A 26,656-nucleotide genomic window follows, 5' to 3' on the forward strand; every position below is an offset into this window, starting at 1 on the left:
CACCGCTAGCGCCGCAACCAGGAGCCGAACCTCGGGCATCCGAACCAGGACAGCACCCGCCCACGGCGCAGGTAGCTACCGGGCGGGGAGCGCTCACCCCGCTGCTTGGGAGAACTGCGGCCTGCTCCGCGGAGCGTTGAGGCCTTGGCCTGCGGGCGGCCCGGGAGGCCTATGCCCCTCCCGCCGCCATGGCCGTCTTCCTCCGGCCTGACCGCCCCTGTGCCGTGTCCCTAGGGACCGTCTCTGGTCTCCCCGCCGGTGCTCCCCTTGCGCTCTTTTGCGCCCGGGGCACTCGGCGGCTTGCCTGAGACCGCGGCCTGGCCGTGAGGGGTTCTGTGGTTCCTATGGCCACGTAGCGGGCGGGCCCGGCCGTCCCCGTCGCGCCGTTGTCCCTCCCCGAGCTCCCCCACGATGGCGCTGTGCAGAGTGACCAGCCCTGGCCGGCGCGGGGCTCTAGCCCTGTGTTCAGAGCTGGCAGGGCCCGGGCGGGGAGCGGCCCCGGGGTCTGCGTTGGGAGATGGGGCGGGCCGGCGCGTTGGCTCTTGGTAATCTGCGGGCGCGCAGGGGACGAGGCGAGGCGCTCGGAGCAGGCCGGAGCCCCGGCGGAACGGGGCGGGTTTGGTCACCGCGGCGGAGTGGTCGGGAATCCGATGCTGTTCGTTGCGATCGCACGGAGGGAGCATGCGGGTGGGAGCCATCCGGGCGTAGGTGCCTCCCCGAAGCGTCGGCCTTCTCCCTAAACTCTCCTGATGCTTTTCCAGGAGGCTCCTTGCAAAGCGAGAATGGAATTGTCATCTCCTGGAATTCCTAAAGCAAATAATGGCGAGGAGAGGGCTCCTTTTATGTAATAGAACACAGCAAAAAGATGGAATCTGTCGTCAAAATACTGGCTAGGCCAGTAGCAGTAAATTTCGTGCCCCTTTAGGTTTTCTGTAGACTCACAAAATCTCAAGTGTAGTTCATCCCTTGTTTGTTTTGACGTTTTGGGGTTTTTCTTGTGTTTTTGTTTATTTGTTTAGGGGGTTTGTTTTCTTGTGACACATGTCAGGCATATGCAGAATTTTTTGAGCAAGCCAAAAGGTTTTTATAAATTGCTTTGTGCTTCAGTGCTTAATGACAGATACTTGAGAATCTGTTACGATTTTCTACTAATGTGAAATGAATAAGGACTTTTGATTATTTTTTAAAGAATAACAACTTTATATGTGGCATTATTATGTGCATTACATGAATTAATGTTGATGGTAGAACTGTGTTATATGAACAGAAGGTATTCTGATAAAAACATAGTATCACACCAATGAATGTGTTATGTACAGAGTACAAAGAGCACGGATTGCACGGGGTGAGACCAAAGGTCTGTGTAACTCAGGATCTGGTCTGTGATGGTGGCCATCAGTAAATGCCTGTGAAAGAATAGAAGCAGCAGGAAGTGGGACAGCGATACTTCTCTCTGTGTGCTCTCAGTCACATAGTTGTGGTTCAGGGTCACAAGGCATGTCTTTGTTTAATGGAAAGCTTTTTCTGTCAGCTTTCGTGGGTTTTGTTTTTGTTTTGCCTTTGTTAGCATCCCTACTGCTCTGTAACAGTGAATTCCATGGCTAAATGCTGTGTGAATAAGAACCTTTGTTTTGAAGCCACCGGATGACAGTTATTTACTTTCAGTAGTTGGGTCACTGCAGTAATATCTGCTCCCTGTTCACTTTTCTATGCCACTTCTGACTTGGTGGTCCCTGTTCTGGCCCCCGCCATCCCTCAGTGGAATGAAGGCTCCCACCACAGGTTGGTTGATACGTTGGCTAAATGACACATATGGACGTGTCATTGCAGGTGGGAGTTTGGTTGTAGAGTCCTGGGATTGGCTTGGGGCTTTTGATGTCCTTAATCATACTGAGGTACTTGTTCATACCAAATACTGACAGAGCAGCGGTGAATTAAATCATGTGCATAAATCATGTTTGTAGATAAGTTGAAAAGCCAAAAAAGTAAAATTGAGCCATTAAGCTAAAGATGATCATGTTTGTAAGTGAGAGTACTATAGCCCAAGAGGTAATACCTTGAAACTCAGGTTACCATGCCTCAGTGAAGTAACTGAGTGTGAATTTACAGTATTCTGATACTGTAAAGAATTATGTTTTACTTTTCATTTTATTAATGAGCAGTGGTCAGATGTGAGTGGGAGAGTGATTTAATCCTTAGGCATGGTGCAGCTCTGGTATGATAATCTCCCATTATGAGTGAACAATTTAAAGGCTGTTGGAGTGATTTCATTCTGCTGGTCAAATCTCCGGATGGCAACATTTCAGCACAGTTCCTACAGGAATACCTGTAACAAAGGTGTAAGAACTAACTTGTATCTTCAAAAATCTATTTTATGGCACACATGCAGGAAGTTTCCCTCTTGGGCTGTCTGACTTGAATCTGGAGGGCTGGCTGTTTCTGAACCTAAGAAAGCGTAAAAGAGAGACACTGTTGTATTAAGAGATTGGAGGAAGTTGAGTCTCTGTATTTCAGTGTAGAGTCTTGAGAGGTTCTTAATAGCAAACCTGCAACAGGAAAGAAAATAACATGTCAAAGGGATTCAGAGTGTAATAAATGCATAATTACATTGGGGGGTTGAAGTTGAAAATAAGGGGAACCATTTAAAACAACCAACCCAAACACGTGTGGTGATTGGTGTTACATGGCTTGGTGGATTTCTTTCTCTCTGGCGTCTGAGGTTCGAGGCTGGATGGATCTTGTGTATGCTTCAGCAGCTCTTAATGCCTGAACCATAACTCTGTCTCTTGTGGCCCTCATTATGCAGGAGGCCAAATTTCTTAAAGGACATTAGTGTTGACAAGTTTTCAGCTCAGTAAATGTGGTAACAAATGCTGGGAAGCTGTGAACAGGTTTGCCTGAATGTTTGTACTGTGTTCTTTACATGTCGCTCAACTCCTTTGATCAAGCTCTGGTAGTTCTCAAGATGGCCACCAGACCTGTGTTTCTGTATCATAAATCATCTGTGCTCTTTGTTTTGAAGGAAATACGTGGACACCTCTGGGGTTTCCACTGGCTAATTGTGTTTGGTAGCATTTTGTTGTCTGCAGCTGTAATTGCTTTGTGTCACATTCTTCCTCATCTCAGTGGGCAAAGCTTCATTCCAGTTCTTGTTGGAAATGTCTTCTGAGACACTGGTTTTTCAATTTGAGCTAATGCATTGGTGACCTCTTAAGGAAAAGCCTTTGGTATATAAAGCATGAGGATGTTTTTGTTCTCAGGTGGATTTTGCTTCTTCTTTCAGGTATCCTGAAAAATGGCTGATGATATTGATATTGAAGCAATGCTTGAAGCTCCTTACAAGAAGGTGAGAAAAATCTGCCAGTGAGGTCCTGTTTACCTTAATTTAGCATTATTCATGAAACTACTGCTGAACTGTAAACTAACATCCCTGGAGCCCTCATGATTTATCTTATTGGAGATGCATTACATGTAACTTACAAGTAAATATATACTGTTAATGTAATTATATTGTGCAGTAGTTTCACTTCAGCGTGATGAATAAATGCCCATCTATCTCTCTTTGTAGACTTGCCTAACGATATCTCACCTCTACTCCCATGAATTCACCTTTGATTCCAGTGTGAACTGTCAATCATAAGGTAGTAATTGAGTGACGTATCGCTGTACCGTGGTCCCCTAGGTTTAAACAAACAAAAAAAAGAACCAAAAGCAACAACCAAACAAAAAACCAAAACAAAACTACCCACAAACCAACCAAACAAAACCCCCACAACCAAAACCAAGAAAACAAAAAACCTCTCCTAAAATTGCCAGGTCCAGTTTGGTATAGCAACAAGGTGAATGCAGTGGTTTGGGAAGACAGCAGGGTTCCAAGAATAACCTTTTCACCAGTCCCATGGCAAGTAAATATTTGAACAGTCTGCTCGGTGCAAGAAGAGTGAGACTTGCTTTTAATGCAGAAGGCTGGTGGTGGTTAATCTTTTAACAGGGCAGATGAAAATTCATTGCTGAGTGAACGAATTGATGGAAATTCTTGGATCCCTGAATAGAACATTCTTACCAAGTAAAAGACAGTATCACAGTCTGCGGTGTCATTCCAAAATAAGCTCTTGTATTTCTCTGTCCGAGTTGTTGAATTAGGAAATGTCTATTTTTTTAATGCAAAATTTTTCTCAATGAGCATAGTGATGTCTTTCCCATAGACCAGCAGCAAATGAATACTGTCTTTTGTTGTTTTCCACCAAATGGTGGTGAAGTGTTAACATTATGCATGCTTTAGTACTGGTGTCACAAAACATGTATGTTCAGTTTAAGTCGCTTAGGAATTGTTCTTTTGATGTAAGTGATGTGATTAAATTGTAAAGCAAGTATATAAATTCTATAGCAGTTCTTGTTAGTCTATTCTGCAGTGTTTATTGCAACCATGTGATGAATTTTGGATGAGCATTTGTAAGTTTTAAGTGGTATAATTTTTTTTATGTAATACTTAGCAGTTACGTTAAAATCTTGAAGAGAAATTTGTAAATTGTTATGTTTAAAATTCTTGTGTCCTGGTTTAACATGGATATTTTCCATGTAAACAGGTATGGAAATAGGGAATGTTTAGGCTGGACTGGTGGATTATTGATGACTTTCTTGGGAGTCGACGTTACTAAAGCAGTGTGAATCCCTGTTTGCTTCAGGGCGAGATGTGTGACAGAGGTGACATCAAGCTCTTACAACCCTTCAACGAAAATGAGTGAAGATCTCGGGAATGGCATCGGTCACAGGAAATCCATAGTGGCTGCTGCTAGCGTAGCCACCGGGGCTTAGGCAGACATATAGCCTTGGTACTTACCAGAGGGGCACACAAACACAAACCTGAAACTTCCTCTTACATGTTATAGAAATAACAGTTAACCACTTGAGTGCTGAATTCTACAGGATAACTTGCTCTCTAAACCATGTAAGGAAGTACCTACAATTTAATACACACTTTTAAATGATGTAAGTCTTGTATTTTGTAATTGTATGACTTAAATATAAGCAGCAAAGTGGTTAAACATGCTTATCTAAATTTTCTAAATCTTTCCACATTAAACTGCAAACAAGTAATTTAGTATTATAATTTTTGTTTTGTATTTTCTTATTCCTATTCCCATTACCCTTTGACCACTTGAAATGTTTCCGCTTCGTCCTCATGATGTTCTTCTATCAACCCTGCTTAGGATGAGAACAAATTGAGCAGTGCCAATGGCCATGAAGAACGCAGCAAGAAGTGAGTCTTTTCTCAGTTCTCTGCATTTTGGGGGAGGCTGCTGGGTTTTGTAAGCTTGCAAATGCATGTCAGTATTGTTTAGGGTTATAAAATGGAAAAGCTTGGTATCTGCAAGTGCTACAACTACAGCAATTAGGAAATGTTCTCTTTGTTTACAGATGTAGTTACTCCCTTGTAACTGGTGTCATCAAAAGCATGGAAACATTTAATGTTGGCGTTATTTAAAAATACAGTCTTGTTACATTCAGCATATTTAATTTTTTATTTGTTGCATTAGCAATGCAGTGGATTTTGCATTTTAAAAATGGATTTGGTGTAGAATTTTATGTGCTTTGGAACAGTTCAAAGCCTTTAAAGATAACTGGCACCTTGAGAAGTTTTGGGGTGTTGGATCCCTTCCCTCTATTCTCACCACATACAAAAATTTGCAAGTTTTTTCTTTGTAATCTAAACTCTGAAATTATAACATTTTCAAACAAGCAGAGTCCAAGCCCAGCTTCTTCAGGAAGTGTAATTCCAGGGTCAGAACACTGCTGCTGACCCAGCCTGTATGGAATAAAATCCTTGAAGAAAAATGCTTTGCATAAGAGTCAAATACTCCAAATAAATAGAAGGGGTTTAAGTCTGAGAAATAAATTCTCTACCTTACAAGCATCATTTGATGATGTGATAGTTGATGTAGGATGAATAATTGTCAATTTGATAGTTCACTGAACAGTAACCAGTGTGTGTCTGTAATACACAGCTCACTTGAGTGTCAACATGTGTGCTGTTGTCATCTTCTGAAATCAGAGAGATTCATTCATGATGGGGATCCAAAGAACATGTATTTCCAGAGAAATGAGCAGTCCATTTCCAACAGTCTTAGGTTGGAATCTAATAATCTAAAATTGATTATATCTTACATGTGTGTTTGAACAATACTGTGCTGGCTATTAAAGCCCTATCAAAAGCAGCTGTTCCCAATATTTTTAAGTTCTGCATTTTTGTTTCTTTAAAATACATACATGGCATCTAGTACCCTGCTTTTGTTTGCCTGCCGTGTCTCAAAATAGAAACTGGGATTTGAAAAAAAGAGTGGGGTTTAAATCTTAGAAATGGTTCTGACCTTGATTTGTGGTAGAATTAGGAGAATACTGGAATATATTTCAGTTCATTTCCTTAGTTGCTGCAGCCTCTCTGAGACCAGAACAATGGCATTTGCTGTCTTTCTGCGCATGGTTCCATTTTATGGTGGACCTGTATGTTCAGAGTTTATATTTACAATTCAGAAAAACAGTAAACTAAGTTTAGAAGGGAAAGTTATTGTAGAAGATAAAAAAGTCAAGTGTTTGCTGCTGTCTTGCAGTGTCATTGTGTGGAGTTTCACTTCGTTCTCTGGTTTTCTAACGGTACCCTCGTGTCTGTTCAGAAATGTTGCTCCTGTGGCGTATTCCCCATTTCAGTTTTTGAGTTAACTTGACTGGAAGTCTGCCCACAGCCGTAGAGAGTACCAGGGATGAACCCTTTGAAAAAGGGGAGTATGGCCTAAGAAGTTAAATGCATGAGTGACCGCTTTGACAGAAGATGCTGTGTGCAATCTGGAGCCCCAAAAGGAGGAGAGGAAAAATTCAGTAGCAAAGGATGTTGTGAATTTCAGAAGTTTAGCAGCAAAATTGCTTATTCCCCAAATGTAGTTTGAGTTAAATTACTTCAAGTAATTGGCTTGAGCATCTGTTTAACATATGTTTTATGTATGTATACACAGATACGTGTTTTAAAAACTAAGAGACTTCAGTTTTCATGGTCTGAGACTGAGATGGAAAGGAAAAAAACCTGCAAATAACCCAAAAGTGGGTCAGTGGTCTTCAGATGTGAGGTATAATTGGCATAGACATATAAAAAGTTGAAATTTTCCAACTGAATGGTTACAGTGATGAAGATCTGCAGTTTCCTCCAACCTGTAAGAGCTGCAGATTTGGAAGAGGAAGTGGCTTATGAGTGGGAGTAGCAAGTAGGAAGCAAAACTCTTAGGCAATATGTGAAGGCTGATGGCAGGGAGTACCAAGAGAAAACCTTTCTTTCCCTCAGACTTGTCTCTTCCTTTCTACTTCTATTGTGTCTTGTTTTATTTTGCTCTAAAAATATAATTTATTCTTAGCATCTAGGTGGTGTATTTGAAGTATGTTTGAAAGGCACACGAAGTATTGCATTTATTATGTACAGGAAGGTCTTTTATAAGTCTTTTTATTCTTCCTGGAAACATTTTTTCAGCGATTATATAATTTTAGGTAAGAAAGTGCTTTGGAGCACCTTGTTGTGGCTCATGATAAGTTTGAGAGCTTGAGACATGCTTAACCACCAAAAGACACTTGTAAAAATACCAACAAGCAGAAGGGTTTTCCTGTCAGTGTGACATCAGGTCAGAGGAACTGTGGAGTGTGAGATGAGTGACAGCACTGAGCCTGTGTGTAACCAAAGATGCGTTTTCTTTCTCAGGAGAAAAAAGAGCAAGAGCCGAAGTCGAAGCCATGACAGGAAGAGGAGCAGAAGCAAGGAGCGGAAACGGAGCCGCGATCGGGAAAGGAAAAAGAGCAGAAGCCGGGAAAGAAAACGGAGCAGAAGCAAAGAACGCAGACGCAGCCGTTCCAGGAGTAGAGATCGCAGATTCAGAGGCCGCTATAGAAGTCCCTAGTAGGTTACTGATGTGGGGTTGCATGTGTGCTGCTTCAGTGTATGATGTGGAAGCTTAAAGTTTCACTCTCTGCTTTCTGTGTTGGTCGCTAATCGTCTTGGAAAAGGTGAGAGGTTAGGGCTGGAGAGCGTCAATAAATATGGTGTCAAGAGGAGGAAGGCAGTATCGTATCCAGTTCCTCCTGCTAGTTTGCATTCCTACCTGAACTCAGAAATGAAAATCAAGTGAAGGTATGTGTACAGCTCTGGAAAACAAGGTTCATCACAAAACTAAAAAAGCAAGTTTTCTACATGTCCTCCTTATCTTCAGTGTATGGACCTGATGGTTTAACTGTCAGAAATGAGTAACAGCCTGGCTTCAGTTACAGGCTCATAAAACCTTTTGCTTGTATTACAAAGGTTTTTACTGGGTTGCTGCTCTTAACCATTTACTGCATAAACAATTCCGTGTTTATGCATCCAGACTGGAAGCATCTTGTTTTACCAATGCCCACACATTGCATACTTGCCCTGCTTTCTCTCAGACTTGTTTAGAAGAATTCTTCAGTTTCTTTCAGATACTTGGCTTGCTAGCACTTCTGCTATGCGTAGTTCCTGATAGTTGCAAGTCATTTCTCCAAACCCATCTTTTCATTGGTATTTATTCTGTGCTTCTGCTGTTCTGTATCCCTGCCCTCCCCTTTGCATCCCCTTCACTGGTGAGAACTGGGCTGTGTGTTTGGCTTTCACCCGAGGCTGCTCTTTGCGTCTGCTTTTGTCTGTGTCTCATCCCAACTGTTGTCAAATCTCAGAATCATGTCAGAATTAGCTTTTGAAAAGGATGTGTATTTTTAATCATGGCACGTAATGTTATCCACGATGGAGAAAACTCTCAGGATGCTAGAGAAGACACTGTTTACCTTCTGAGAAACTGCAGGCTTGCACAGGTTTCTGCACATGAATGTTTTTCTAGATGGCTGGATTCCAACCCAGGAAAACACATTCCTTTTTGAAATGCAAATAAGAAATGAGGTCTCATTTTGCACCAAGTCAGCTGGATGTTGGCATTTTCACAATCACGGAATGGTTTTGGTTGAAAGGGACCTTAAAGTTTATATAGTTCCAACCTGCCTGCTGTGGGCAGGGACACCTTCCACTAGACCAGATTGCTCAAAATAGTGAAAACCTAGTGCAGCTCCTGGCTCTGAGATGCAGTGGCATCCTGTGCTTCCATCCATCCTGTGTATTTGGGATCATAGATCGTGTCCGCCCAGCTTTGGTTTGTCTTCAGGAACAGGCCCATCAGCCTCTGTGAAGCTGCTCCAGGTTTCAGCTCTGAAGATTTCAGCTGTGCACAGTTGGAGTGTTATCTGCAGTTTTTTGGCACCCATAAGATTGAAGTAGCTGTTGGGTTCTGCCAGTGCTACTGTCGTGGCTCCAAACTGCCATGTGCACTTGATCAAGATCTTCAGCCTTCCAGATATGGAGCCTGCCAGTCTTGTCACCTCCAGTGTGGGGTTGTGTGGAGGAGATGTCCTTCATCTTACCATTTGGTTCAGAATTGCTGGATTCTCCTGGCTGTCTCAGAGGGCTTTCTTCATCTGGAGAAACTCGGAGGCTTTAGTGTTCAGTCTTCCAAGCCAGTTTCCTCAAGAAGAGATTGAAAGGATGGCCATGACTACAGAACCTCATGCCTGTTTTAATGACTCAAGATACATTGTGCCAGGAGGAAAATGGTTGTGAGGGATCTTTTTCATTGTTATGATACTTGTCTATAGCTGTTCTGGGCAATTTCTCTGGTATTGCGGTGTATTGAACAAAATATAGATAGTCATTGGTTTGTCTTGCTACATTTGGATTGAAACGGAGAACACCATGTTTTACATCAGGAGGTGTGAAGATGCACAGTAATCCTGTCTCTGCTAAGAAGCCAACCTGTAGAATTAGTACCAGCGTTTCCAGCTGCAGCCTTGGCAGGATGTGTGGTGGACATTGGAGAACCTGAATGGACACACTCAGCTTTTGTTTGTTTGAACTGGAGTAGGAAATGGAGTAATTTATCCTAGGCAAAAAGTCTGCTTTTGATGAGTAGTGATCTCATCTCAACATGTGCCTGGTTTTGTGTTATCTTTTCTCTTAATAACTAGTTATTTTCTCTTAATAAGTAGTTTCTAAATGGTCTTTTTTTTCTTTATTCTTTTTCCAGTGTTACCCAGGACCATAGTTCCCCTGCTTTAACCTGGCCAGCATGGTTTTAGATTTTGGCCCACTACTTCTACTTATGTCATGACATGTTTAAAAATGAGCATCCTTCTCCTTGTTGTGGATGCTGTGTTTAACCAGAAGCGTTCCTGCTCCACTGAGTAGCAAGATGATGTTTATCAGACAAATTGGTTGGCTTAAATGGATTTAGTGAAAGACTAGTTGATGTTTTCAGCCTGCTGTGTCTTTCAGACTGCTTTCATATCAATTTATAGCCACAGCAGAAAGAATCAAGTCTGCAGATGGAAAGACTAAGCCCCTAGCATTCAGTCTGTGAGCAGTGCCTCTCCTGTTCAGTGGATATACAAGAGGAACATTAACAGGTGGTGTTCTTTTGCTTGTATCTACAAGGAGATCAAGTTCAGGGAGAACAAGATAGGCTGAATCTTTCTATTCATGTCACAGACTGTTACCCTGTGCCACAGTAACTAGCAAGAGGACTGTCCTTATCGTGGAAGCAGTGGGCGGATTGCCATGTGTTCTGATACCTTCTGTGATGCCTGGAGAACTAAAATTAGCTTCAGCCAGGAGACTGGATTCCTTCTGGGTGACATGTCTATATAAAGTTAACTGCTGGCTTAGTTGGTTCTTTGTTTTGATGTCCTAGTAAGAACTTTACTTGAAGGAAGCAGTATTTACATACTCGTACCATGTGGGTCCACCTGAAACAACATTAGTGAATGCGTCTCTCGCAGGGAGCGACTTTGCTTTCCCCTTGCACCTTAAATTTCATGAAACTTTCTGTTTTAAAATGTTACATCTGAGCAAACAGTCCTGTCATCACCACAAACCCATCTCAAAACTCTGAGGCTGAGTTCCAGGCCGCTAAGGTACTGCTTTGCATTCACAGTAGGTAGAAAATGCCTGTGGACAAGTCAGATAACAGCAGTGACTGTAGCTCAGAATATTTTGCGTGTACAAATGTGCCACGTATGGCTGACCCATGATTTAGTTCTTCCTTGGCGTCCTGCCTATGCTGGGGTTTTGTGACAGTTGAAACTGAGCAGGAAGAATAGTCTGTGCCTTACAGTTTGGAGTGCTGCACGTAGCGTATGCATATGATGGGTGCTGCTAATGGAAAATGTTCACAAGTTCAGGTGTGAGGGTGGGTGAGCACCTCCAGTGGAATGGGGGCACACACTGGAGATGGTGAATGGGGTACTCTAGTGAGTAACATCTGTCTTTGCTTCTACCGTAGTTCTGGTCCAAAATTCAACAGTGCCATCAGAGGGAAGATTGGTCTGCCTCACAGCATCAAATTAAGGTTGTTTTCTTTGCTCTTTATTGCATCTGCTTAAAATCAGACTGATGTATTTGAAGGTTTTCTAATAATCTTGTCGATCTCTCTTCATAGCAGAAGGCGCTCCAGAAGCAAAAGTCCCTTCAGGAAAGACAAGAGCCCTGTTAGGTAGGAATTTTTACACGTTTGTAATGGGGTTTGGTTTGTTTTTTTAATTGAAGTTGGAAAAGTAATGGTGAAATAATGCATGTGTACTTGCTCTCCAGCTTATACTCACAAGTAATGCTGGAATTCATTCAGGTAGCCCCTGAGAGGAGACCATTGAAAAGATGTTTTTTTCTCCCCATGTCAAGCTCTTTTTTCCCCCAGTAACAGTGCACACTTACATAAATGCCAGTTTGAAAAACATACCTTGGTTTCCTTTTTGTGTTTCTGTATTCTCAAGCTTTTTTTTGTGTTGTGATTTGAATTAACTTTTCTGCTAAATCATACTTCATAATTTTAAGTACAGAATGGAAAAGTACTGCACAAATGCCTCTCTATCCAGTATGTAGTGATGTTATTTGTAGAGCAGCCAAATATCTTTGAAATCCAGGAGGTGCTTATCTATTCTTAGGCTTCTCATTTAAGGGAATTGGATTTAGAGTGCTGCTAATGAGATTAAACTAATCTTAAACTAATGCAGTTAAAATTAACCAATCTTGCTTTGTTTCTTTTTAATTATTAACAAACGCTTTCTGAGATAATTTAGTTTAAACTTTTCTTGTGTATTGTCAGCTTTTTAATATTCATAAAAATAGAAGTACATACTACATGACTGGAAACTGGGTGCAGGTTCCAACGTTTCCTTTGTTTTCCGGTCCTTTCATCTGATCTTTTTGACTGCAAGCTCCTTAGTGCTACTACACCTTCTGGATAGTAGCAAAATAGCACTTCTGTTTAGCTGGGGCTTCTGTACTTAATATGTAATTCTCCAGTCATATTTAATGGTAACAGTTGAAACATGCTTAGTTGTGTTAATGGAGTAAATATTATAGTAATACCAGGCATTCCCTTCAGTTCCTGACTCTGCCCTTTTATAAAATGGCAGGAACTTTTTTCCCCACCAGACTCTAAAGTACTTTTAAAGTTTCATACGTAGTCCAGAGATGAGTTATCTTAATTCATATTACTTCTTAACTGAACCTTTCTCTTTCCAGAGAACCTATTGATAATCTTACCCCTGAAGAGAGGGATGCTCGAACAGTATTCTGCATGCAGCTGGCTGCAAGAATTCGACCAAGAGACCTGGAAGAATTTTTCTCTACAGTAGGAAAGGTAAGGATGGAGGTTATAATGATTCTGAATACCTCCAAAAGGTGTCCTAGTACAGGATTAATACTCTACAGAATTTTAAGCAAGTGGCTTTCTGGAGCTTCGTGTGCAGGTTAAAGGGGGAATCAGTGATGGCCAGCTAATTCTTAAAGGCTCTGAACATGAAAATGTAATGTAACAGGAGTTCATTGCTCAGCAGGTGATGTAAACCATGGGAATGCAATTCTGATTTAAACAGCTTTATTTTCCAGATATTTCATTCTTTGGCAGATAGTTCTGCCACTTCTACTGTCATTAAAAAATTTAACTTTTAATTTTTAAAAACTTCATTTGTTCCATCAGCTGTAAGGTTCTGGCTTAGTGTTACAGTGCTGCAAGTATTCTGCTGTCCTTTTTCCTGTAGCATACTGCATTTGACTTGGAATAGCAGCTATTAATGCTAGCTTGCTTCTGTTAAGATAGCTTTATGCTGCTCTAGATTTGCAACATAATTACAAAACCATGGACTTGGCAAATAATTTGGTTTCAATTCCTTACTGGAAAAAATGGACTGCATTGTGGTTTTTTTTTAAGGCATTAGGTTCTTTCTTTTATCTCTAACAGGATTTCTGTCCTTGCCTTTCAGGTTCGTGATGTGCGAATGATTTCTGATAGGAATTCCAGGCGTTCAAAGGGAATTGCTTATGTTGAATTTGTTGATGTTAGTTCAGTGCCACTGGCAATAGGACTAACTGGACAGAGAGTCTTGGGTGTACCAATCATAGTACAAGCATCACAGGTAAGGAGTTATAAACCTCAACTTTATTCTTGTTGAGCAGTGTTATGTTTGGCTTGTAGGAAGACTTTACTGTTGGAAAACTTGGTTACTGTTGAATGTTTGGAAAAGTACCAGAAAAGATTATTTAAGCTAATGGTAAATGGACCTTGTTTCCCATAGTTGACAAGCAAATTACATCAATTCAAAGTGATATAAATGCATTTTGAAAATACAGAAGAAATACAGTAATAATGAACCTGTAATAGTGTTACAGAATTGTAGTGTATGCTTTCCAGCATATGTAAAAAGTTGTTAATTTACTAGATAGAAGCTAGAATTCTGCATCAAGTTACTTAGTTTGAAGGCTTTTGGAAGTTGTGTCTCTATTCTTGGTCATGGGCTTGGATTTTGTAGGTTTTAAAGTCAAATTGAGAGTGTGCAGATTATAAACCAGCTTGTATGTTTTAGTGTATCTGCTAGGTGTGTACTGCTTATGTTAAGGGGTGCTATTAAAGTCTTACAGAAGGTTTTTGTTTTTTCCTTAGGCGGAGAAAAACAGAGCAGCAGCAATGGCAAATAATCTGCAGAAGGGCAGTGCTGGTCCTATGAGGCTCTATGTGGGATCATTACACTTCAACATAACTGAAGATATGCTGCGAGGAATTTTTGAGCCATTTGGCAGGGTACATTTTCATTTTTTGGTAGTTCTTAAAACCCCAAATTAGTTGTAGAGTACTTGCAGCTTCTGGAAATAATTCAGCTTCACACCTGCAGAACACTTCTGCCTTTTCCTGCTCTTCTGTTCCTGTACATCCACAGAGCTCTAAATACATAGTATTGGAGAAGAGAACCTTGATGTGTAATGTGCTCCACTGATTTTTGAATGGCAGCTTTTATGAAGGAGAGCTGAGAATTTGATGAATACCTAAAATTACAGAACAAAAACCCTTACAAAACCCAATTCCTACATCGTATCTGGCTTCTGCAGCTTGTAAATATGTTCCTCTGACATGATTGTGAATGGGGGCCCCATGTCACAGCTTAAAGCACAAAGCACAGGATGGGGTCTGAGCTCTGTTCACCGTGAATGTAGTTGTTTCATCTGTTTCTGAGGACTTTTGCTCATGTTACTAACACACACTGGCAGTGTGTCCCATACAGCTTGACACTGGCCCCTTCTCACTCCTGTTCATTAAGCCCTAGTTTGCAGCATGGTAATAATGTCTTTTGTGTAAAGAGTAGGTTGAATAGGAAATTTCCAGTGGAGTCGTAATAAATGTAACCCTGTTGTGTTAACTAAGGTATCATGAGCATGTCATTGTTAGTTAGGGAAAAGGTAATGTACTTAACATGCTGCTTGATGGAAGGAAAAAATAAGGATACATCAAGTCCATTGATGTCCCTTTCATACTATCTTTGGATCTTAATCTTGCCTCATACATACTGTAACAGCACTTTTCAGATGCTTTGTTCAGATGTGTATCTCTTGAATTCTGTTGTGCAGAAGCCTGGAAAATTGCAGCAATTTATTAAATATGAATCCACCGTTTCCTCTCAAGGTCTGGCAGTGGGATTAATGTAGTTTAGGAAGCTGACGTACAGAGCTGTGAAGGTTTTTCCTTCTATTGATGCCATGTACTTGAGTCTAAATCTCACTTAGTTCTGTGTTGCTGTCTTTTCCCAACACTTGGGAATTGGCTGTTGGAAGACTTAGTAATACGTTTTAAATTGAGATCTGTGATGTAAAAGTTCCCATATGCCAGTAACTATTTAAAATATACACCTTTTTCTAAAAGTTCCTGGTCAAACTCATGCAAACTGCTTTTCTTACCTTGTGAAATGGAGTTCCTCAGCCAATGAGATGCCATGACTGTAACGTTCTGGATAGGATTTGATGATTGTCTGCTTGCTCATTGTCTGGTGGAATGTTGCATAACGACCAAGCCTCTGCCTGTAGATGATCTTAAAGGACAAATTGTGCATCACCCTGCTGGTTTAGTATCAAAGTCCACAGCCAGCTGCCTGTGCACTCATTTGACTTGAGGAAGGAATGAGGAACTGATTAAAAGTAGTTTCACTTTCATATATGTGTATTTGGCAGGGCTGTATTCAGGTTTTGGTTTGATATTCCATAGTTTATTCCAAAATGCATGCTAATAAATAGCTGTCTTTTTACTTCTAGATTGAAAGTATTCAGCTCATGATGGACAGTGAAACTGGACGCTCAAAAGGATATGGATTTATTACGGTATGACTGTCAGACTACTTAGACAATTTCTTAATGTAACCTTCCCATGTAGTATAGCTTATTTGGCACTCTCTGTTAAGTCTCTACTTAGAAATGTCATGTTGCAGGAGATGCACCAGTGGCCTTTTTGTTTGTTTCTCACAGTTCTCTGTGGGTGTTGTGGTTGAGCAGTGCACATGTTTAGGATGGAATAGTGTACTTTGTGTCAGTGCCTGATAAAGCAGTGCTGTCATCTGCAGGTAAAGATACTAGTGAAAAAAGACTGGTATTTTCAACTTTCAGTTGAAAACAGCTTTCGTTTTACCCTCAGATACATAATTCTGAACTTGGGTTTATTGACTGACATGGCAGTTTGTGTGGCTCTTGGAGGCAAATTAAACCAGAAGCACTGTATAGCCCGTATTTGATGGGTTTAGTGCTGACAAAACATTTCTATATTTAATGAGATGTTACACAGCATAAAGTAGAACATCTGTTAGGAATAGCCAGTAAATGCATAGCAGTTAGAGGTTACAAAGGAGGTGGCTCATTCTTGGAAGGTGTTGAAAGACAACCGCAGCCATGACTTGTGTTGACTGCAGTATCTGGATGCTCCAGCTTCAGCAATCTAAATTTGTGAAAGTAAATACCCAAACCTGTATGCATTGGGTTTAAATGGAAAACATGAAGCACACTTAAGTTAGTTTGTAGCTATTGTTATCTTAAACTTAGTGTTTCTCATGTTTATGTAGCTGGATATTACATATGGTAGAACTGTTGCTGAATCCTTTAGGCTGTATTATTGAATTCGTATTTTTCCAATCTACAGTTCTCAGACTCTGAGTGTGCCAAAAAGGCCTTGGAACAACTCAATGGATTTGAGCTGGCTGGTAGGCCAATGAAAGTTGGACACGTAACTGAGCGCACTGATGCTTCCAGTGCCAGTTCATTTTTGGACAGTGATGAGTTGGAACGGACTGGAATTGATCTGGGAACAACTGGTCGCCTTCAGTTGATGGCAAGACTTGCAGAAGGTATGTGTGATGATTAACAGGAAAGGGGTGGGAAATACAGAAGCTTGCAGGGTTGGAGTTGGCACACCCCACAGTATATTATGCTAAATATATGAAATGGTATTTTTAAGCTTTTGACAACAGTGGGATTTGTGATATTGCATCCCTGAGTGAAAATGGCTTGCTATAAAGTACATTCATCTTCTGCTGTAGGTACTGGTTTGCAGATTCCCCCAGCTGCACAGCAGGCACTGCAGATGAGTGGGTCTCTGGCATTTGGAGCTGTGGCAGGTAAGAAATCACCTATTTATTCTTCAGAAATACTTTATGCTTTATAGTTTTGAGACAAGAGGCACTTACCTACATTTGGTGATCTTTTAAAATGGGAACATAGGTATTACTGCATGTTTTACAAGCTGTAAAACAGTGCAACTCCGTGAACTCATAAACAGTGACAGTCTATGACAGATTTGGGTGTGATTCACTTCGCATTATTTTTTGCAAATCTGTTGTAGTTCATTTAATCCATCCCCAGCCTTCATCTCTTTATCTTTACTATTCCCCTACCAATTCTACTGGAGTGCAGATGTTGACTGTTAAGAGTAGCAGGCTCATAACTGGAAAGACATTAACCGCTCTGAAAAAACAGATCTGTAGTGTTAGGTTTATACAGTGTGTGTCCTGGTGAGGAGGGACACTGTATATAAAGGAATTTGTGTGTTGCTTGGAATTGGCTATAGTTTGTGTGTTCTGCAAGTGGGTATGTTGAAAGTGTTACTGAGACTTTGTGAGAGGGGATGAGGTTGAAGATGCAGGATTGCTGCTGCTAGGTCATAGCTGGCCTAAACAGCAAACCGTTCAAGACGGCTTCAGGACTAGAGCAATAAGTAACCCAGGAGTTGAGGAATTACAGAGTGGAATTTCTTCTTATTTTTTTATTAATGCAAGAACAAATGGCATGAAACTGTCGTAGCAGTAAAAAAAGATGTGAATGTCACAAATAACTAGATGCTGGAAGGTGAGAGAACTGTTAGGAAATCAAAGAGCAGGGGGCATTGTTCTGTTTGTCTTCCAGCAAAGCATGACAGAAGTGATTCAGGATTAAAATACACCTGAATCATGTTACCAAAGTTACTCAGGTGCAGTTTGGAGAAGAGCATACACATGAAATTGTAGACATTTGCTAAAAGAATATAATGGGGTCTCTCTATAGATATCCCCATGGGAGGAATAGGAACTGGCAAGTGAAAAAAGTGTGGGTTGAGGAATAGGGTTTTTTCTATTTGAGAAGAAAAAGGTGAAAAAGACACAGGGGCAAGGAAAAAGTGTATCCAGTGCAGGAGAAGGAAAGATAAACAACACTAGAGATAAATTGCCTGTAACATAGGTGACAGAATGGTGTGACAGGCTTGCTTAGAAACAGGTATAGTCAATGAGAAATCAAAACACTGATGCTTTTCCCACCCCCATATTAGAAACAAAGAAGTCCAAAGCCCCAAATCAGTAACATGACTGAAAACGTGTGACACAGCTGAACTGTTAGGATAGCATGGAATCAGTGTGAGACAATATGGCTCTGGAGGAACAAGTGATAAGGCCAAATACAGGGTTTTGAGGAATGTGCATGTTCAGAAACTAGAAATGAAAGTGGTAGGAATAGTGGTGTTTGTTCTACTTGTATTGTACAAAAGGAGTAATGCAGATATGTGCAACTTAAATAACTTTGGAAAAAAAAAAAGTTTTTTACTACCATAGAGTCATGAGCTATCCCCAAAGTGAGATTTGGTTATGGATTAAAGATCTCTTTACTCTTATTAGAGAAAATTACTACCAGGAATTATGTCATTGTGGGAGACTTTAACTTCCCTGATACAGATTGGAGAAGAATTGCTAGTAATAATGGTGGGGCCCAGATATTCCTGGATGTGATATCCGACAAATTTCTTCATCAAACACTCACTGACTCATGAAGAGGGGATGCTATTTTAAACTCAATTTGGTAAGTAATGAAGATGTTATGGATGAGAATAGAAATGACCATTGACTTGAGGGATCATGAGTTGCTCAAGTTTAAATGGAAGGATAAGTAGGTCTGTAAGGCTTCTGATTTCTAAAGTGGTGGTTGAAGAAATGAGGCCATAGAGTCATCTGGTCTGAGCAGCTTGGGTGTTTGAACAGTGAGGATGTAAAAAGTTTCTTCAGTTCCAAATTGCTAATGCTATATTGGATCTGTATTCCACAGAAAGAAGAAACAGTCCTGTTAGAAATGGGCTCCACACCGCACTGGGTGATTAACTACCTCCAAAGATATAAGGAATAAGCTCAGAGCCTATGAAGAAGAGGAAAAAGGACTGATAATAAACCTGTATTTTTAGCTTGGGGAGTAGTAAAATTGAGAATTACCTCATCAGATTTAGGCCTTGTAAAAGACATGAAAGCATAGATGAAGGTTTACCAATTCCTGAAGAGAGCAAAAAGGAGGCAGGGCTCAGGTTGAACGAAAAAACACTTCCAGGGTGTTCCAAAAGAGTCTCACTGCCTCGGTTTATAGCAGGGACACTGGTCATTAAAGTTTGGAATTTGAGGATGGTTAGCTAGGAACATGGAGAAAAACCCATTCACAGGGTTAGAAGCAAAACTGAAAGCAGGATCTCAATGTAGTAAGAAAACTCCCATCAAGTTAGTGAGGGAATAGGTACATGAAATACGAGGTTTGATACCTAGTATTGTCAGTAAGTATTTTAAGTGTGATACAGTATATAGTGCTAACATCTAAATTACCTACGCTTAAAAGGAAGGAAGAACACCACAGCCTGGCCAGTTTCCAGTCCTGTTACTCTGGCTTCACTTCTCTCCTTAAAAAGCCATACTGAAGATGGGTGAACTGGAGAATACTACTAAATACAGCATACTTCCAGAGAACCTGCATTTAAAGGCTCAGTCTTTGATAAAACTGAGTTTCTTACATGAGGAGCAGTAGTAGAGCTCTTCTCTCTGAACTTTTGACTTGTGCCATTCAGAAGTTACCAAGCTATACAAGTGGGTAGTACAGGAAATACAAGATGTGTAAAAAAAGCTGGCTCAAAAAAAGAGAAACTGTCATTTTTGGAAGGTCCAAGGCTGTTGTTGAAGCCAAAATTCAGGTGTTGGGCTGATCTTGTTTTAATATTTACATAAATAACAATAGTCAACAAGAGTGTATGAGTGAGGTGAGTAAATACAGACGGGCTGTTGATAAGGCATTCTTGGGGTGTTGTACATTGTTCACCTTTCAGGATTGAAATGCATTCTAGTTGTATAGCCTGGGACTTAGGAGTGAAGGACAGCTAAGGAGGAGGAAGATAGATCTAAATACTCCAGTTCATCAGTGAGTGAATATGAACTGTCAGCGTGCTGCGTTTTTGGAAGGGCAGCTGTGTTCCTAGAGGTAGCATACTTGAGCAGCTGAGATGTGAAGTCCACATTGATGAACAGTTCTGATCACCCATGTTCAAGAGGGGTTGAACCAAACTAAAGAACTAGTTTTACAGGAGACCTGACAACTTGGATGTTATTCCAATGGAGAGAATTCCAGCAGGGAAAGGAATTGAAGCAGCAGCTTGTAGTTCCTGCTCTTTAGTGAACTGTCTGAAACTCTGGAACTTAAAAAAACTATGCTATAGGACATGCTTCTCATGCTTCGTGGCACAAAACATCCCTTACTTTTGGTAAGGAACTGTCAGTTCATGCAAAAGATAAGATAGTGCCCACGGTAGAGGGGCAGATAGGTGTTATCATCCACAACCTCTCTCTGCTCTGCTGTTCTGTTGTAAGTAATCACTTGAGTAATGCTTGGCAGGCTGCAGTTTATTAAAAGCTAGTTGTGTTTTGAATAAAGATGCAACTTCATTTTAGTTTAAGACACAAAATGCTTTCATAGATATTTCTGCTTTCTCTGTGCTAAGCATGTACTTCTCAGTCGTGCTGAACAGATTGTATGTACGGAACATGCTGAAGAAGGTACTTTGACCTTAACGTGACAGGTGTATTAATTTGAGTTTTTACATCCTGTTTAAAGCTGCATGTGGGGAAGATTAAGAGGTGACAAGGAAGAGTGACAGTCTAAATTCCAGATGAATTTAGAAGTGAGAGGAGAGGACCATTCTTCAGTCTTGAGCAACAAGAAAATTCAGTTACTTGAAGAACAGGATTTATGTTACAGAGGTGGTAGATAATGAACCTACCAGACCTGTTCCTACAACGTACTGGTAGCAGATGTGTTTAGAACAGCTGTGACTAGGCTGTAAACAGAGCTTGCACTGGTGATCTGTATAGATTTGCCCCATTTGAGGCTTAGTGACACTGGTGAGCTCAGTTGTACAGGGTGTACCTGTGCAGTTATGCCAGAATTGCAGAGGAGGGGTCTCTGTCCTCCTCTAACCTGAGGGATGTAGGAGATTTGGGGGGGTTATTAATGTTTTTAAAACACATTTATTTGCAGATGAGTTTGGGTAGTGATTAACTAGGTGAAATTAATTATAGATGGGGCCAAATCCATGCTGTTTGTGCAGAGAATACAGGTGAAGACAGTCTTACCCAGTATTGATCACTCCATGGAGCTGAAGATTTCTTTATGTTCAGATCCCTGTGGAAAACATGCTAAACATAGCCAATTCCTATTAAGTTCAGCCTTCCGAGCTTACTCCTTCCCTCTCTTGTTTTCAGTATAGTTCCCAATACATGGAGTTCTGTGGAAGTCACTTAGGAAGGAATATGAGGAAGACTTCCTCAGTGAGGCAGAGCTCTTGCTGCCTAATACTTAGAGAAAAAAAACAACTCATTCCGGTTGGCTCCCCAGTGTTGTGGAGAAGGGTTTATTAGGGGAAAAAGTATCCCAAAGGATACCTGACACCTTTGGGTCTTTCCAGGTAAGCTGGGAAGCTTACTTGGGTCTGTCACTTCACTGCCTTCTAAACAGGGGAATAAAAGCTGATGGTTAACTTTAGTCTTCTAACTAAGTTAGGATTTGTGTGAATTGAAGTGGAAGTGAAAAGGCTTATGCTGATGCTTCCTGCATTCTGGAGTTTTCTGTTGGTTTAAAGATAACAGGCATTAGAGTCATAACTTGGAAATGGTTAAAAAGTCTCCATTTGTTCTGATTACTTCAGACTGGGACAGCTCCATGTTAATTTATTAAACAAGACATTAGTGGGGGTTTTGGGGCAAATTAAATGTTCTGAACACTTGAAAATGTTTTGCATTGCAAAAACCCCAAAGTAACTTGTGTCATTACGACATTTATATGGACGGGTAACAGGTTCAATACCTTCTTGTTCTACTTGAAATTGCTGACTGCTTTCGGAGTGTCATGTTGGGACAGTTCCGTGCTTAAATGCTTTCTGTTAGTAAAGATTCCAAACTCCCAATGCCTGTAAGAATTGCTGTAATTATTTCCTCATGGAACAAAATACATCTTAACAAGAGAGATCGAGCACAGCAAAAGCAATGAGGAAATTACATGTTGAATTAAGGGACATGGTCATGTCTTTACTTTTAAGGTATTCAGTCTCTTTGAGATAAGCTTGCCTCTGGTTATGGAATTTCTGTTGAGTACAGAATATTCCAGTTGAGTAGCTGAAATCAGTGAAACCCCTCACAACTAGAGAGGAGCAGTGAGAGTGGGTTGTGGTACCTGAACAAGCTCTTAACCACAAGAATACTGCTAAAAGCCTGGCTGGCAGGTGATGACACAGCAATGCACACACACTAACAAACTCTGTATACTCTTTCTTTAGATTTGCAGACGAGACTATCTCAGCAGAATGAAGGTAAGCAGCGTTTGATATGACTTGTCCCCAGTGAGTTTTGTTGTAGGTGTCTAGAAGTGAAATGCTTCTGGTACAGAGTTTGGCCACAGCCTGCGAAATTGTGTTGTATTAGTGTCTGCAGGAGATCAGTCTGATTATGGACTGTAAAAACCAGAATGTATGTTAAATACTTCACTCTTTCTTCATAACATGTCCTAAGTGTTGGTAATGCTCCCCAGCCATACCTTAGTCCTTAAAAATGTGTGGGTTTGGGTGTGGGGTTGTTTCCAAGGGGGCAAAAGTAGGGATATACTTTGAAGGATAACTCAGCATGCTTAAAATACATTTGGAGGATGTACAGAAATGTCTGTTCCTTCCTTTGAAGCCAGGTGGGGTGGTGCTGCTCCATCCTGAGCTGCTGCTTGGCTTCCATGAGGAGGTGCTGCTGGCACACAACTTGGCGGAAGTTTTAGATGCATTGAAGATGCATTGACATATTTACATTGAACATCTGCCAAGATCCATGTACAGGGTTAGCTCTTCACTTCTTGGCTTCAGCTGTACTTCATCTGTGCTGTTTCTGTATTGATCTATTTAAAATTGCCTATCATAGATAAGGGTCTAGCTACAAGGTTGCTTTTCTGCCTTCAATTTTCTGTTTAGTTATAACTTACCATTGGATGTTGTGATTTTTAAAGCTTATATAAAGATACTCATTTATATTGGAGCCATGCAGAGCAGGTTCTTAGATCTCTTACTGTTTTCTTCCATTACAACAGTTCTGGCTGCAGCTGCTTCAGTACAACCCCTTGCAACACAGTGCTTCCAGCTTTCCAACATGTTTAATCCTCAGACGTAAGTGATTTATCGTGGTCTGTGTCTGTTTGCCATTTGTTGATGACTTTAACATCTGAGTAAGGAACTGGAATATGGCAGAGGGTTTTTTGATGGGTTTTGGGTTGATTTTTTTTTCTGAGTGATAACAATTCCATCTCTGTCCTGTTTTTCCTTCACCCCCTACAGTGAAGAAGAAGCTGGCTGGGATACAGAAATTAAAGATGATGTGATTGAGGAATGTAACAAACACGGAGGAGTTATCCACATCTATGTAGACAAAAACTCAGCTCAGGTATGCCTGGTTCCTGACTTACTAGACTGGAGATGAGCTGCTGTATGGTACATAAAACCACATTCAATCTTTCCATGCACTTCCTAACCATGAGGATCACTGCTGTGTGGCACTGCTGAGCTGGTGGGAGGCAGATGTGGTGTATTGTATCAGAGAAAACAGAGTGCCCTGTGATAGGTAGGGGGGAGCCCAACAGCAGAAAGACCCCCAACACACCCCCCCAAAAACACTATACCCCCAAGCCCAAAAAAACCAACAGCCCTCAACATAGCATCACGTAGGTTCTGAGCACATGGAGCTGCAAATCTGGTTCACATTAGCAAGTGGATTTAAAAGGGAAAACTATAGCTACTGTCTCATGAGTTAGCTGTTGGTTAATGCAGTCCACTTTGTCGTGGTAGCATGGTGGTGACCCCAATATAAAATACCCACTGATACTTAAAACTCCTGTGTTTGAACATGAGTTTCCACTGTGCTGTTCTGTTTTCCAGGCTTAGATTCTGGTCCTGTTACCTATTAAGTGTTCCCATTTCCCATCTCTTCGGGGCTCTTTCCCAGACTTGTCAGGCTAAGGGCTGTTGACATTCAGCTGTGAAGATGGGCTTTGTTGTGAGTGAAGAGACTGTGGTGTGTTAGGGAAAGCTAAAGGTTTATGTTGCAGTATCTCCTGTCAGGGTTTCAGCAGCTCCAATGCCTGCGTTGGAGAGAAAACAACTCTGTTAATTGCTTAATGCCTCAACCATCAGCCCCTGATCCCAAGTTTCCCCCTGAGAAGGAATGAGATCACAGTGGGAAGAGTTAGTCCTGGCTGACAGAGGCTGCTAAAGGAAAAGCCAGATTCTGTTTCTCAGTACTGTGAGGGTGGTGAGGCACATAGGGGTTGCCCAGGGAAGTTGTGAATGCTCCATCCCTGGTGGTGGTCAAGGTGAGGTAGGACAGAGCCTTAGGTGACATGGTTTAGTGTGAGGTGTCCCTGCTCATGGCAGGGGGGTTGGAACTGGATGGTCTTAAGGTCCTTTCCAACCCTAACTATTCTGTGATTCTATAATACATACTTTTCCTGTAAAATCTGTTTCAGTTAGAACCTGATCTGTTCAAGAATTACTGGTAGTAGTCTCTCTTTAAGCAGGCAGCCAGAATAATGCATACACATTGGTGTGGGTGGCTGTGTCTTGAAGGTACTGAATAGGAGTGTTGCAGTGCACTGGATTAGGCTGGTTTGGTGCCTTAACATGTCACTCATGTTAGATACTGTCCTAGGCTGCTCTTGCCCTCCTGTGAGGGGATTTCCCCCTTTGTCCCAGTCCTTGTTCAAGTAGAGTTCACGTAGCAGTAGTACAGTACTGGTCTTCCTTGAAGCAGCAGACATCCTTCCAGCCTGGGGAGTGCTTAAGCCCTTTAAAAACCAGGCTGTGAACTTGCCTATCCAGTTAAGTGTGGTTCAGGCTGGTGACCTGCCCAGCGGGAGGCCTGGCCTGCAGCACAGGTAGCCAAGCTCCTCCTGCTTTTGTTTTGCACCAGCTCTTTGTGGAGGGTTGTCTGAGCAAGTGAGCAATCACTGCTCGCTCATTGTGGGTCAGGCCCGCATTAGTTCTGCTTAGCAAACTGCTGCTCAGAGCAGTTTCATGCCAAGGTAGCAGTGTGGTAGCACATGCCAGTAAAAAGCTGTTTTCTCATGTCAGTCTGAGTTACGGGGCGGTCACGGCAGGAGGAGAGCAACAGGTTTGCCTCTGCCACAGCCTCTTCAGCACAGGCAGTGCTGGACCCTCCTCAGGCTTCTCACAGCTCTGACCCTTCTGTATTACAGGGCAACGTGTATGTCAAATGTCCTTCCATCGCTGCTGCCATTGCAGCTGTCAATGCGTTGCACGGGAGGTGGTTTGCAGGTGAGTGGCTTCCACACAGAAACCTTTAGTTAATGTAGTTCCTTACAGAAATGACCAGATACTGATGCCTGTTGTTTCATCTTCTGATCAGGTAAAATGATCACAGCAGCGTATGTACCTCTTCCAACGTACCATAGCCTTTTCCCAGACTCCATGACTGCAACCCAACTACTGGTTCCTGTTCGACGATGAAGATGGATTTAGTCAGTTTTGTACATAGTTATTTTTTGGAGGAAGATTTGAGTTATCTTTTATTTAGATAAAACTAAAGGAAAGGATTTAATGTCATTTTGTGTACACTTCCTGCTACCTTTAAAAATAAAATGAAGTAAGCAGAAATGCAGTGTGTTCATTCTCCCTAACTAGCATTTCCACTGTATACAAAGCTGTTGACTTCTTGTTCTGCCTTGTAATTCTTGTACATTGACTAAGGTGATCTGTAGGAACTGAGAAGTAGCTCATAGAAAACAAGTTCTCTGTAAAAGGCAGATGGGACATAATGACATTTTTAATGTTTCACAAAGCCTTTCTTTTAATGCCGCAGTTACATTTACACTTCACTAAATGTAGGTGATCTGCTAAGGGTTAATATCAGAGGTAGACGTTCTGAAGGGACATATTTAGTGTTTTGTATAAATGGAAGATTCACCAGGCTACTGAAAGCTGACTCCAGGCAGCCACTCAGCTTGCTTTGTGCTGAATAATTGGTAAGAATAGAAGGATTGAAGGGGTTTATTTCTTGATGGTAACTTTTGATTAATGTATCTGTAAAAGTTTCTTTGTAAATACTGTGTGAGGTGTGTCTAAGTTTCCAAACAAAACGATCTCTGCATTTCCACAGCAGTCTCTATGTCCGCCGTGGGGCACAGCTGAAGGATTTCAGCCAGGTTTGAAAATGGGTAGGAAATACAGAAACATGTTTTGTTGTGGTTGCATATAATCTTTGCTCTTTTTAAGCTCTGTGAGCTCTGAAATATATTTTTGGGTTACTTCAGTGTGTTTGACAAGACAGCTTGATATTTCTATCAAACAAAGACTTTCATATTGCAACAATCTTTGTAAGAACCACTCAAATAAAATTCTCTTAAAAAGGCCTTCACGAAGCTTTATTTCTCCACTGGACTGGAAGT

General features: G+C 41.3%; 1 protein-coding gene across 10 annotated transcripts; it reads left to right on the forward strand.

Annotated features, from left to right (window-relative positions):
- Positions 1 to 26,620, forward strand: RBM39 (RNA binding motif protein 39). Of its 10 annotated transcripts, none has more exons than XM_062642170.1 (17): positions 1 to 71; positions 3,284 to 3,346; positions 5,211 to 5,260; positions 7,739 to 7,933; positions 11,373 to 11,438; positions 11,529 to 11,582; positions 12,614 to 12,731; positions 13,354 to 13,506; positions 14,031 to 14,168; positions 15,668 to 15,733; positions 16,542 to 16,746; positions 16,939 to 17,016; positions 22,500 to 22,532; positions 23,291 to 23,366; positions 23,535 to 23,640; positions 25,448 to 25,526; positions 25,618 to 26,620. In XM_062642170.1, exons 2-17 carry the CDS (start codon positions 3,296 to 3,298, stop codon positions 25,716 to 25,718), a joined length of 1,569 nt encoding a protein of 522 aa, XP_062498154.1. In that variant the 5' UTR covers positions 1 to 71; positions 3,284 to 3,295; the 3' UTR covers positions 25,719 to 26,620. The 10 variants fall into 10 exon arrangements, 7 of the variants coding, with proteins under 7 accessions (XP_062498154.1, XP_062498155.1, XP_062498156.1 ...); XM_062642171.1 differs by having other exon boundaries at positions 11,532 to 11,582; XM_062642174.1 differs by lacking the exon at positions 11,373 to 11,438 and adding an exon at positions 3,569 to 3,641 and having other exon boundaries at positions 24 to 71; positions 4,587 to 5,260; positions 11,532 to 11,582.
- Positions 26,621 to 26,656: the final 36 nt, after the last annotated feature.

Source organism: Pezoporus occidentalis, unplaced genomic scaffold (genome assembly GCF_034315485.1).
Source record: "Pezoporus occidentalis ecotype Australia unplaced genomic scaffold, CSIRO_AGI_Poc_V1 ctg70, whole genome shotgun sequence".
NCBI lineage: Eukaryota > Metazoa > Chordata > Aves > Psittaciformes > Psittacidae > Pezoporus > Pezoporus occidentalis.

Excerpts from the sequence above, each read along its gene's own strand:
- RBM39 (XM_062642170.1), top strand. The coding sequence starts at position 3,296 with ATGGCTGATGATATTGATATTGAAGCAATGCTTGAAGCTCCTTACAAG. Across the intron at positions 3,347-5,210 it reads TTGAAGCTCCTTACAAGAAG|GATGAGAACAAATTGAGCAG; the intron begins GTGAGAAAAATC and ends AACCCTGCTTAG. Across the intron at positions 11,583-12,613 it reads AAAGACAAGAGCCCTGTTAG|AGAACCTATTGATAATCTTA; the intron begins GTAGGAATTTTT and ends TTCTCTTTCCAG.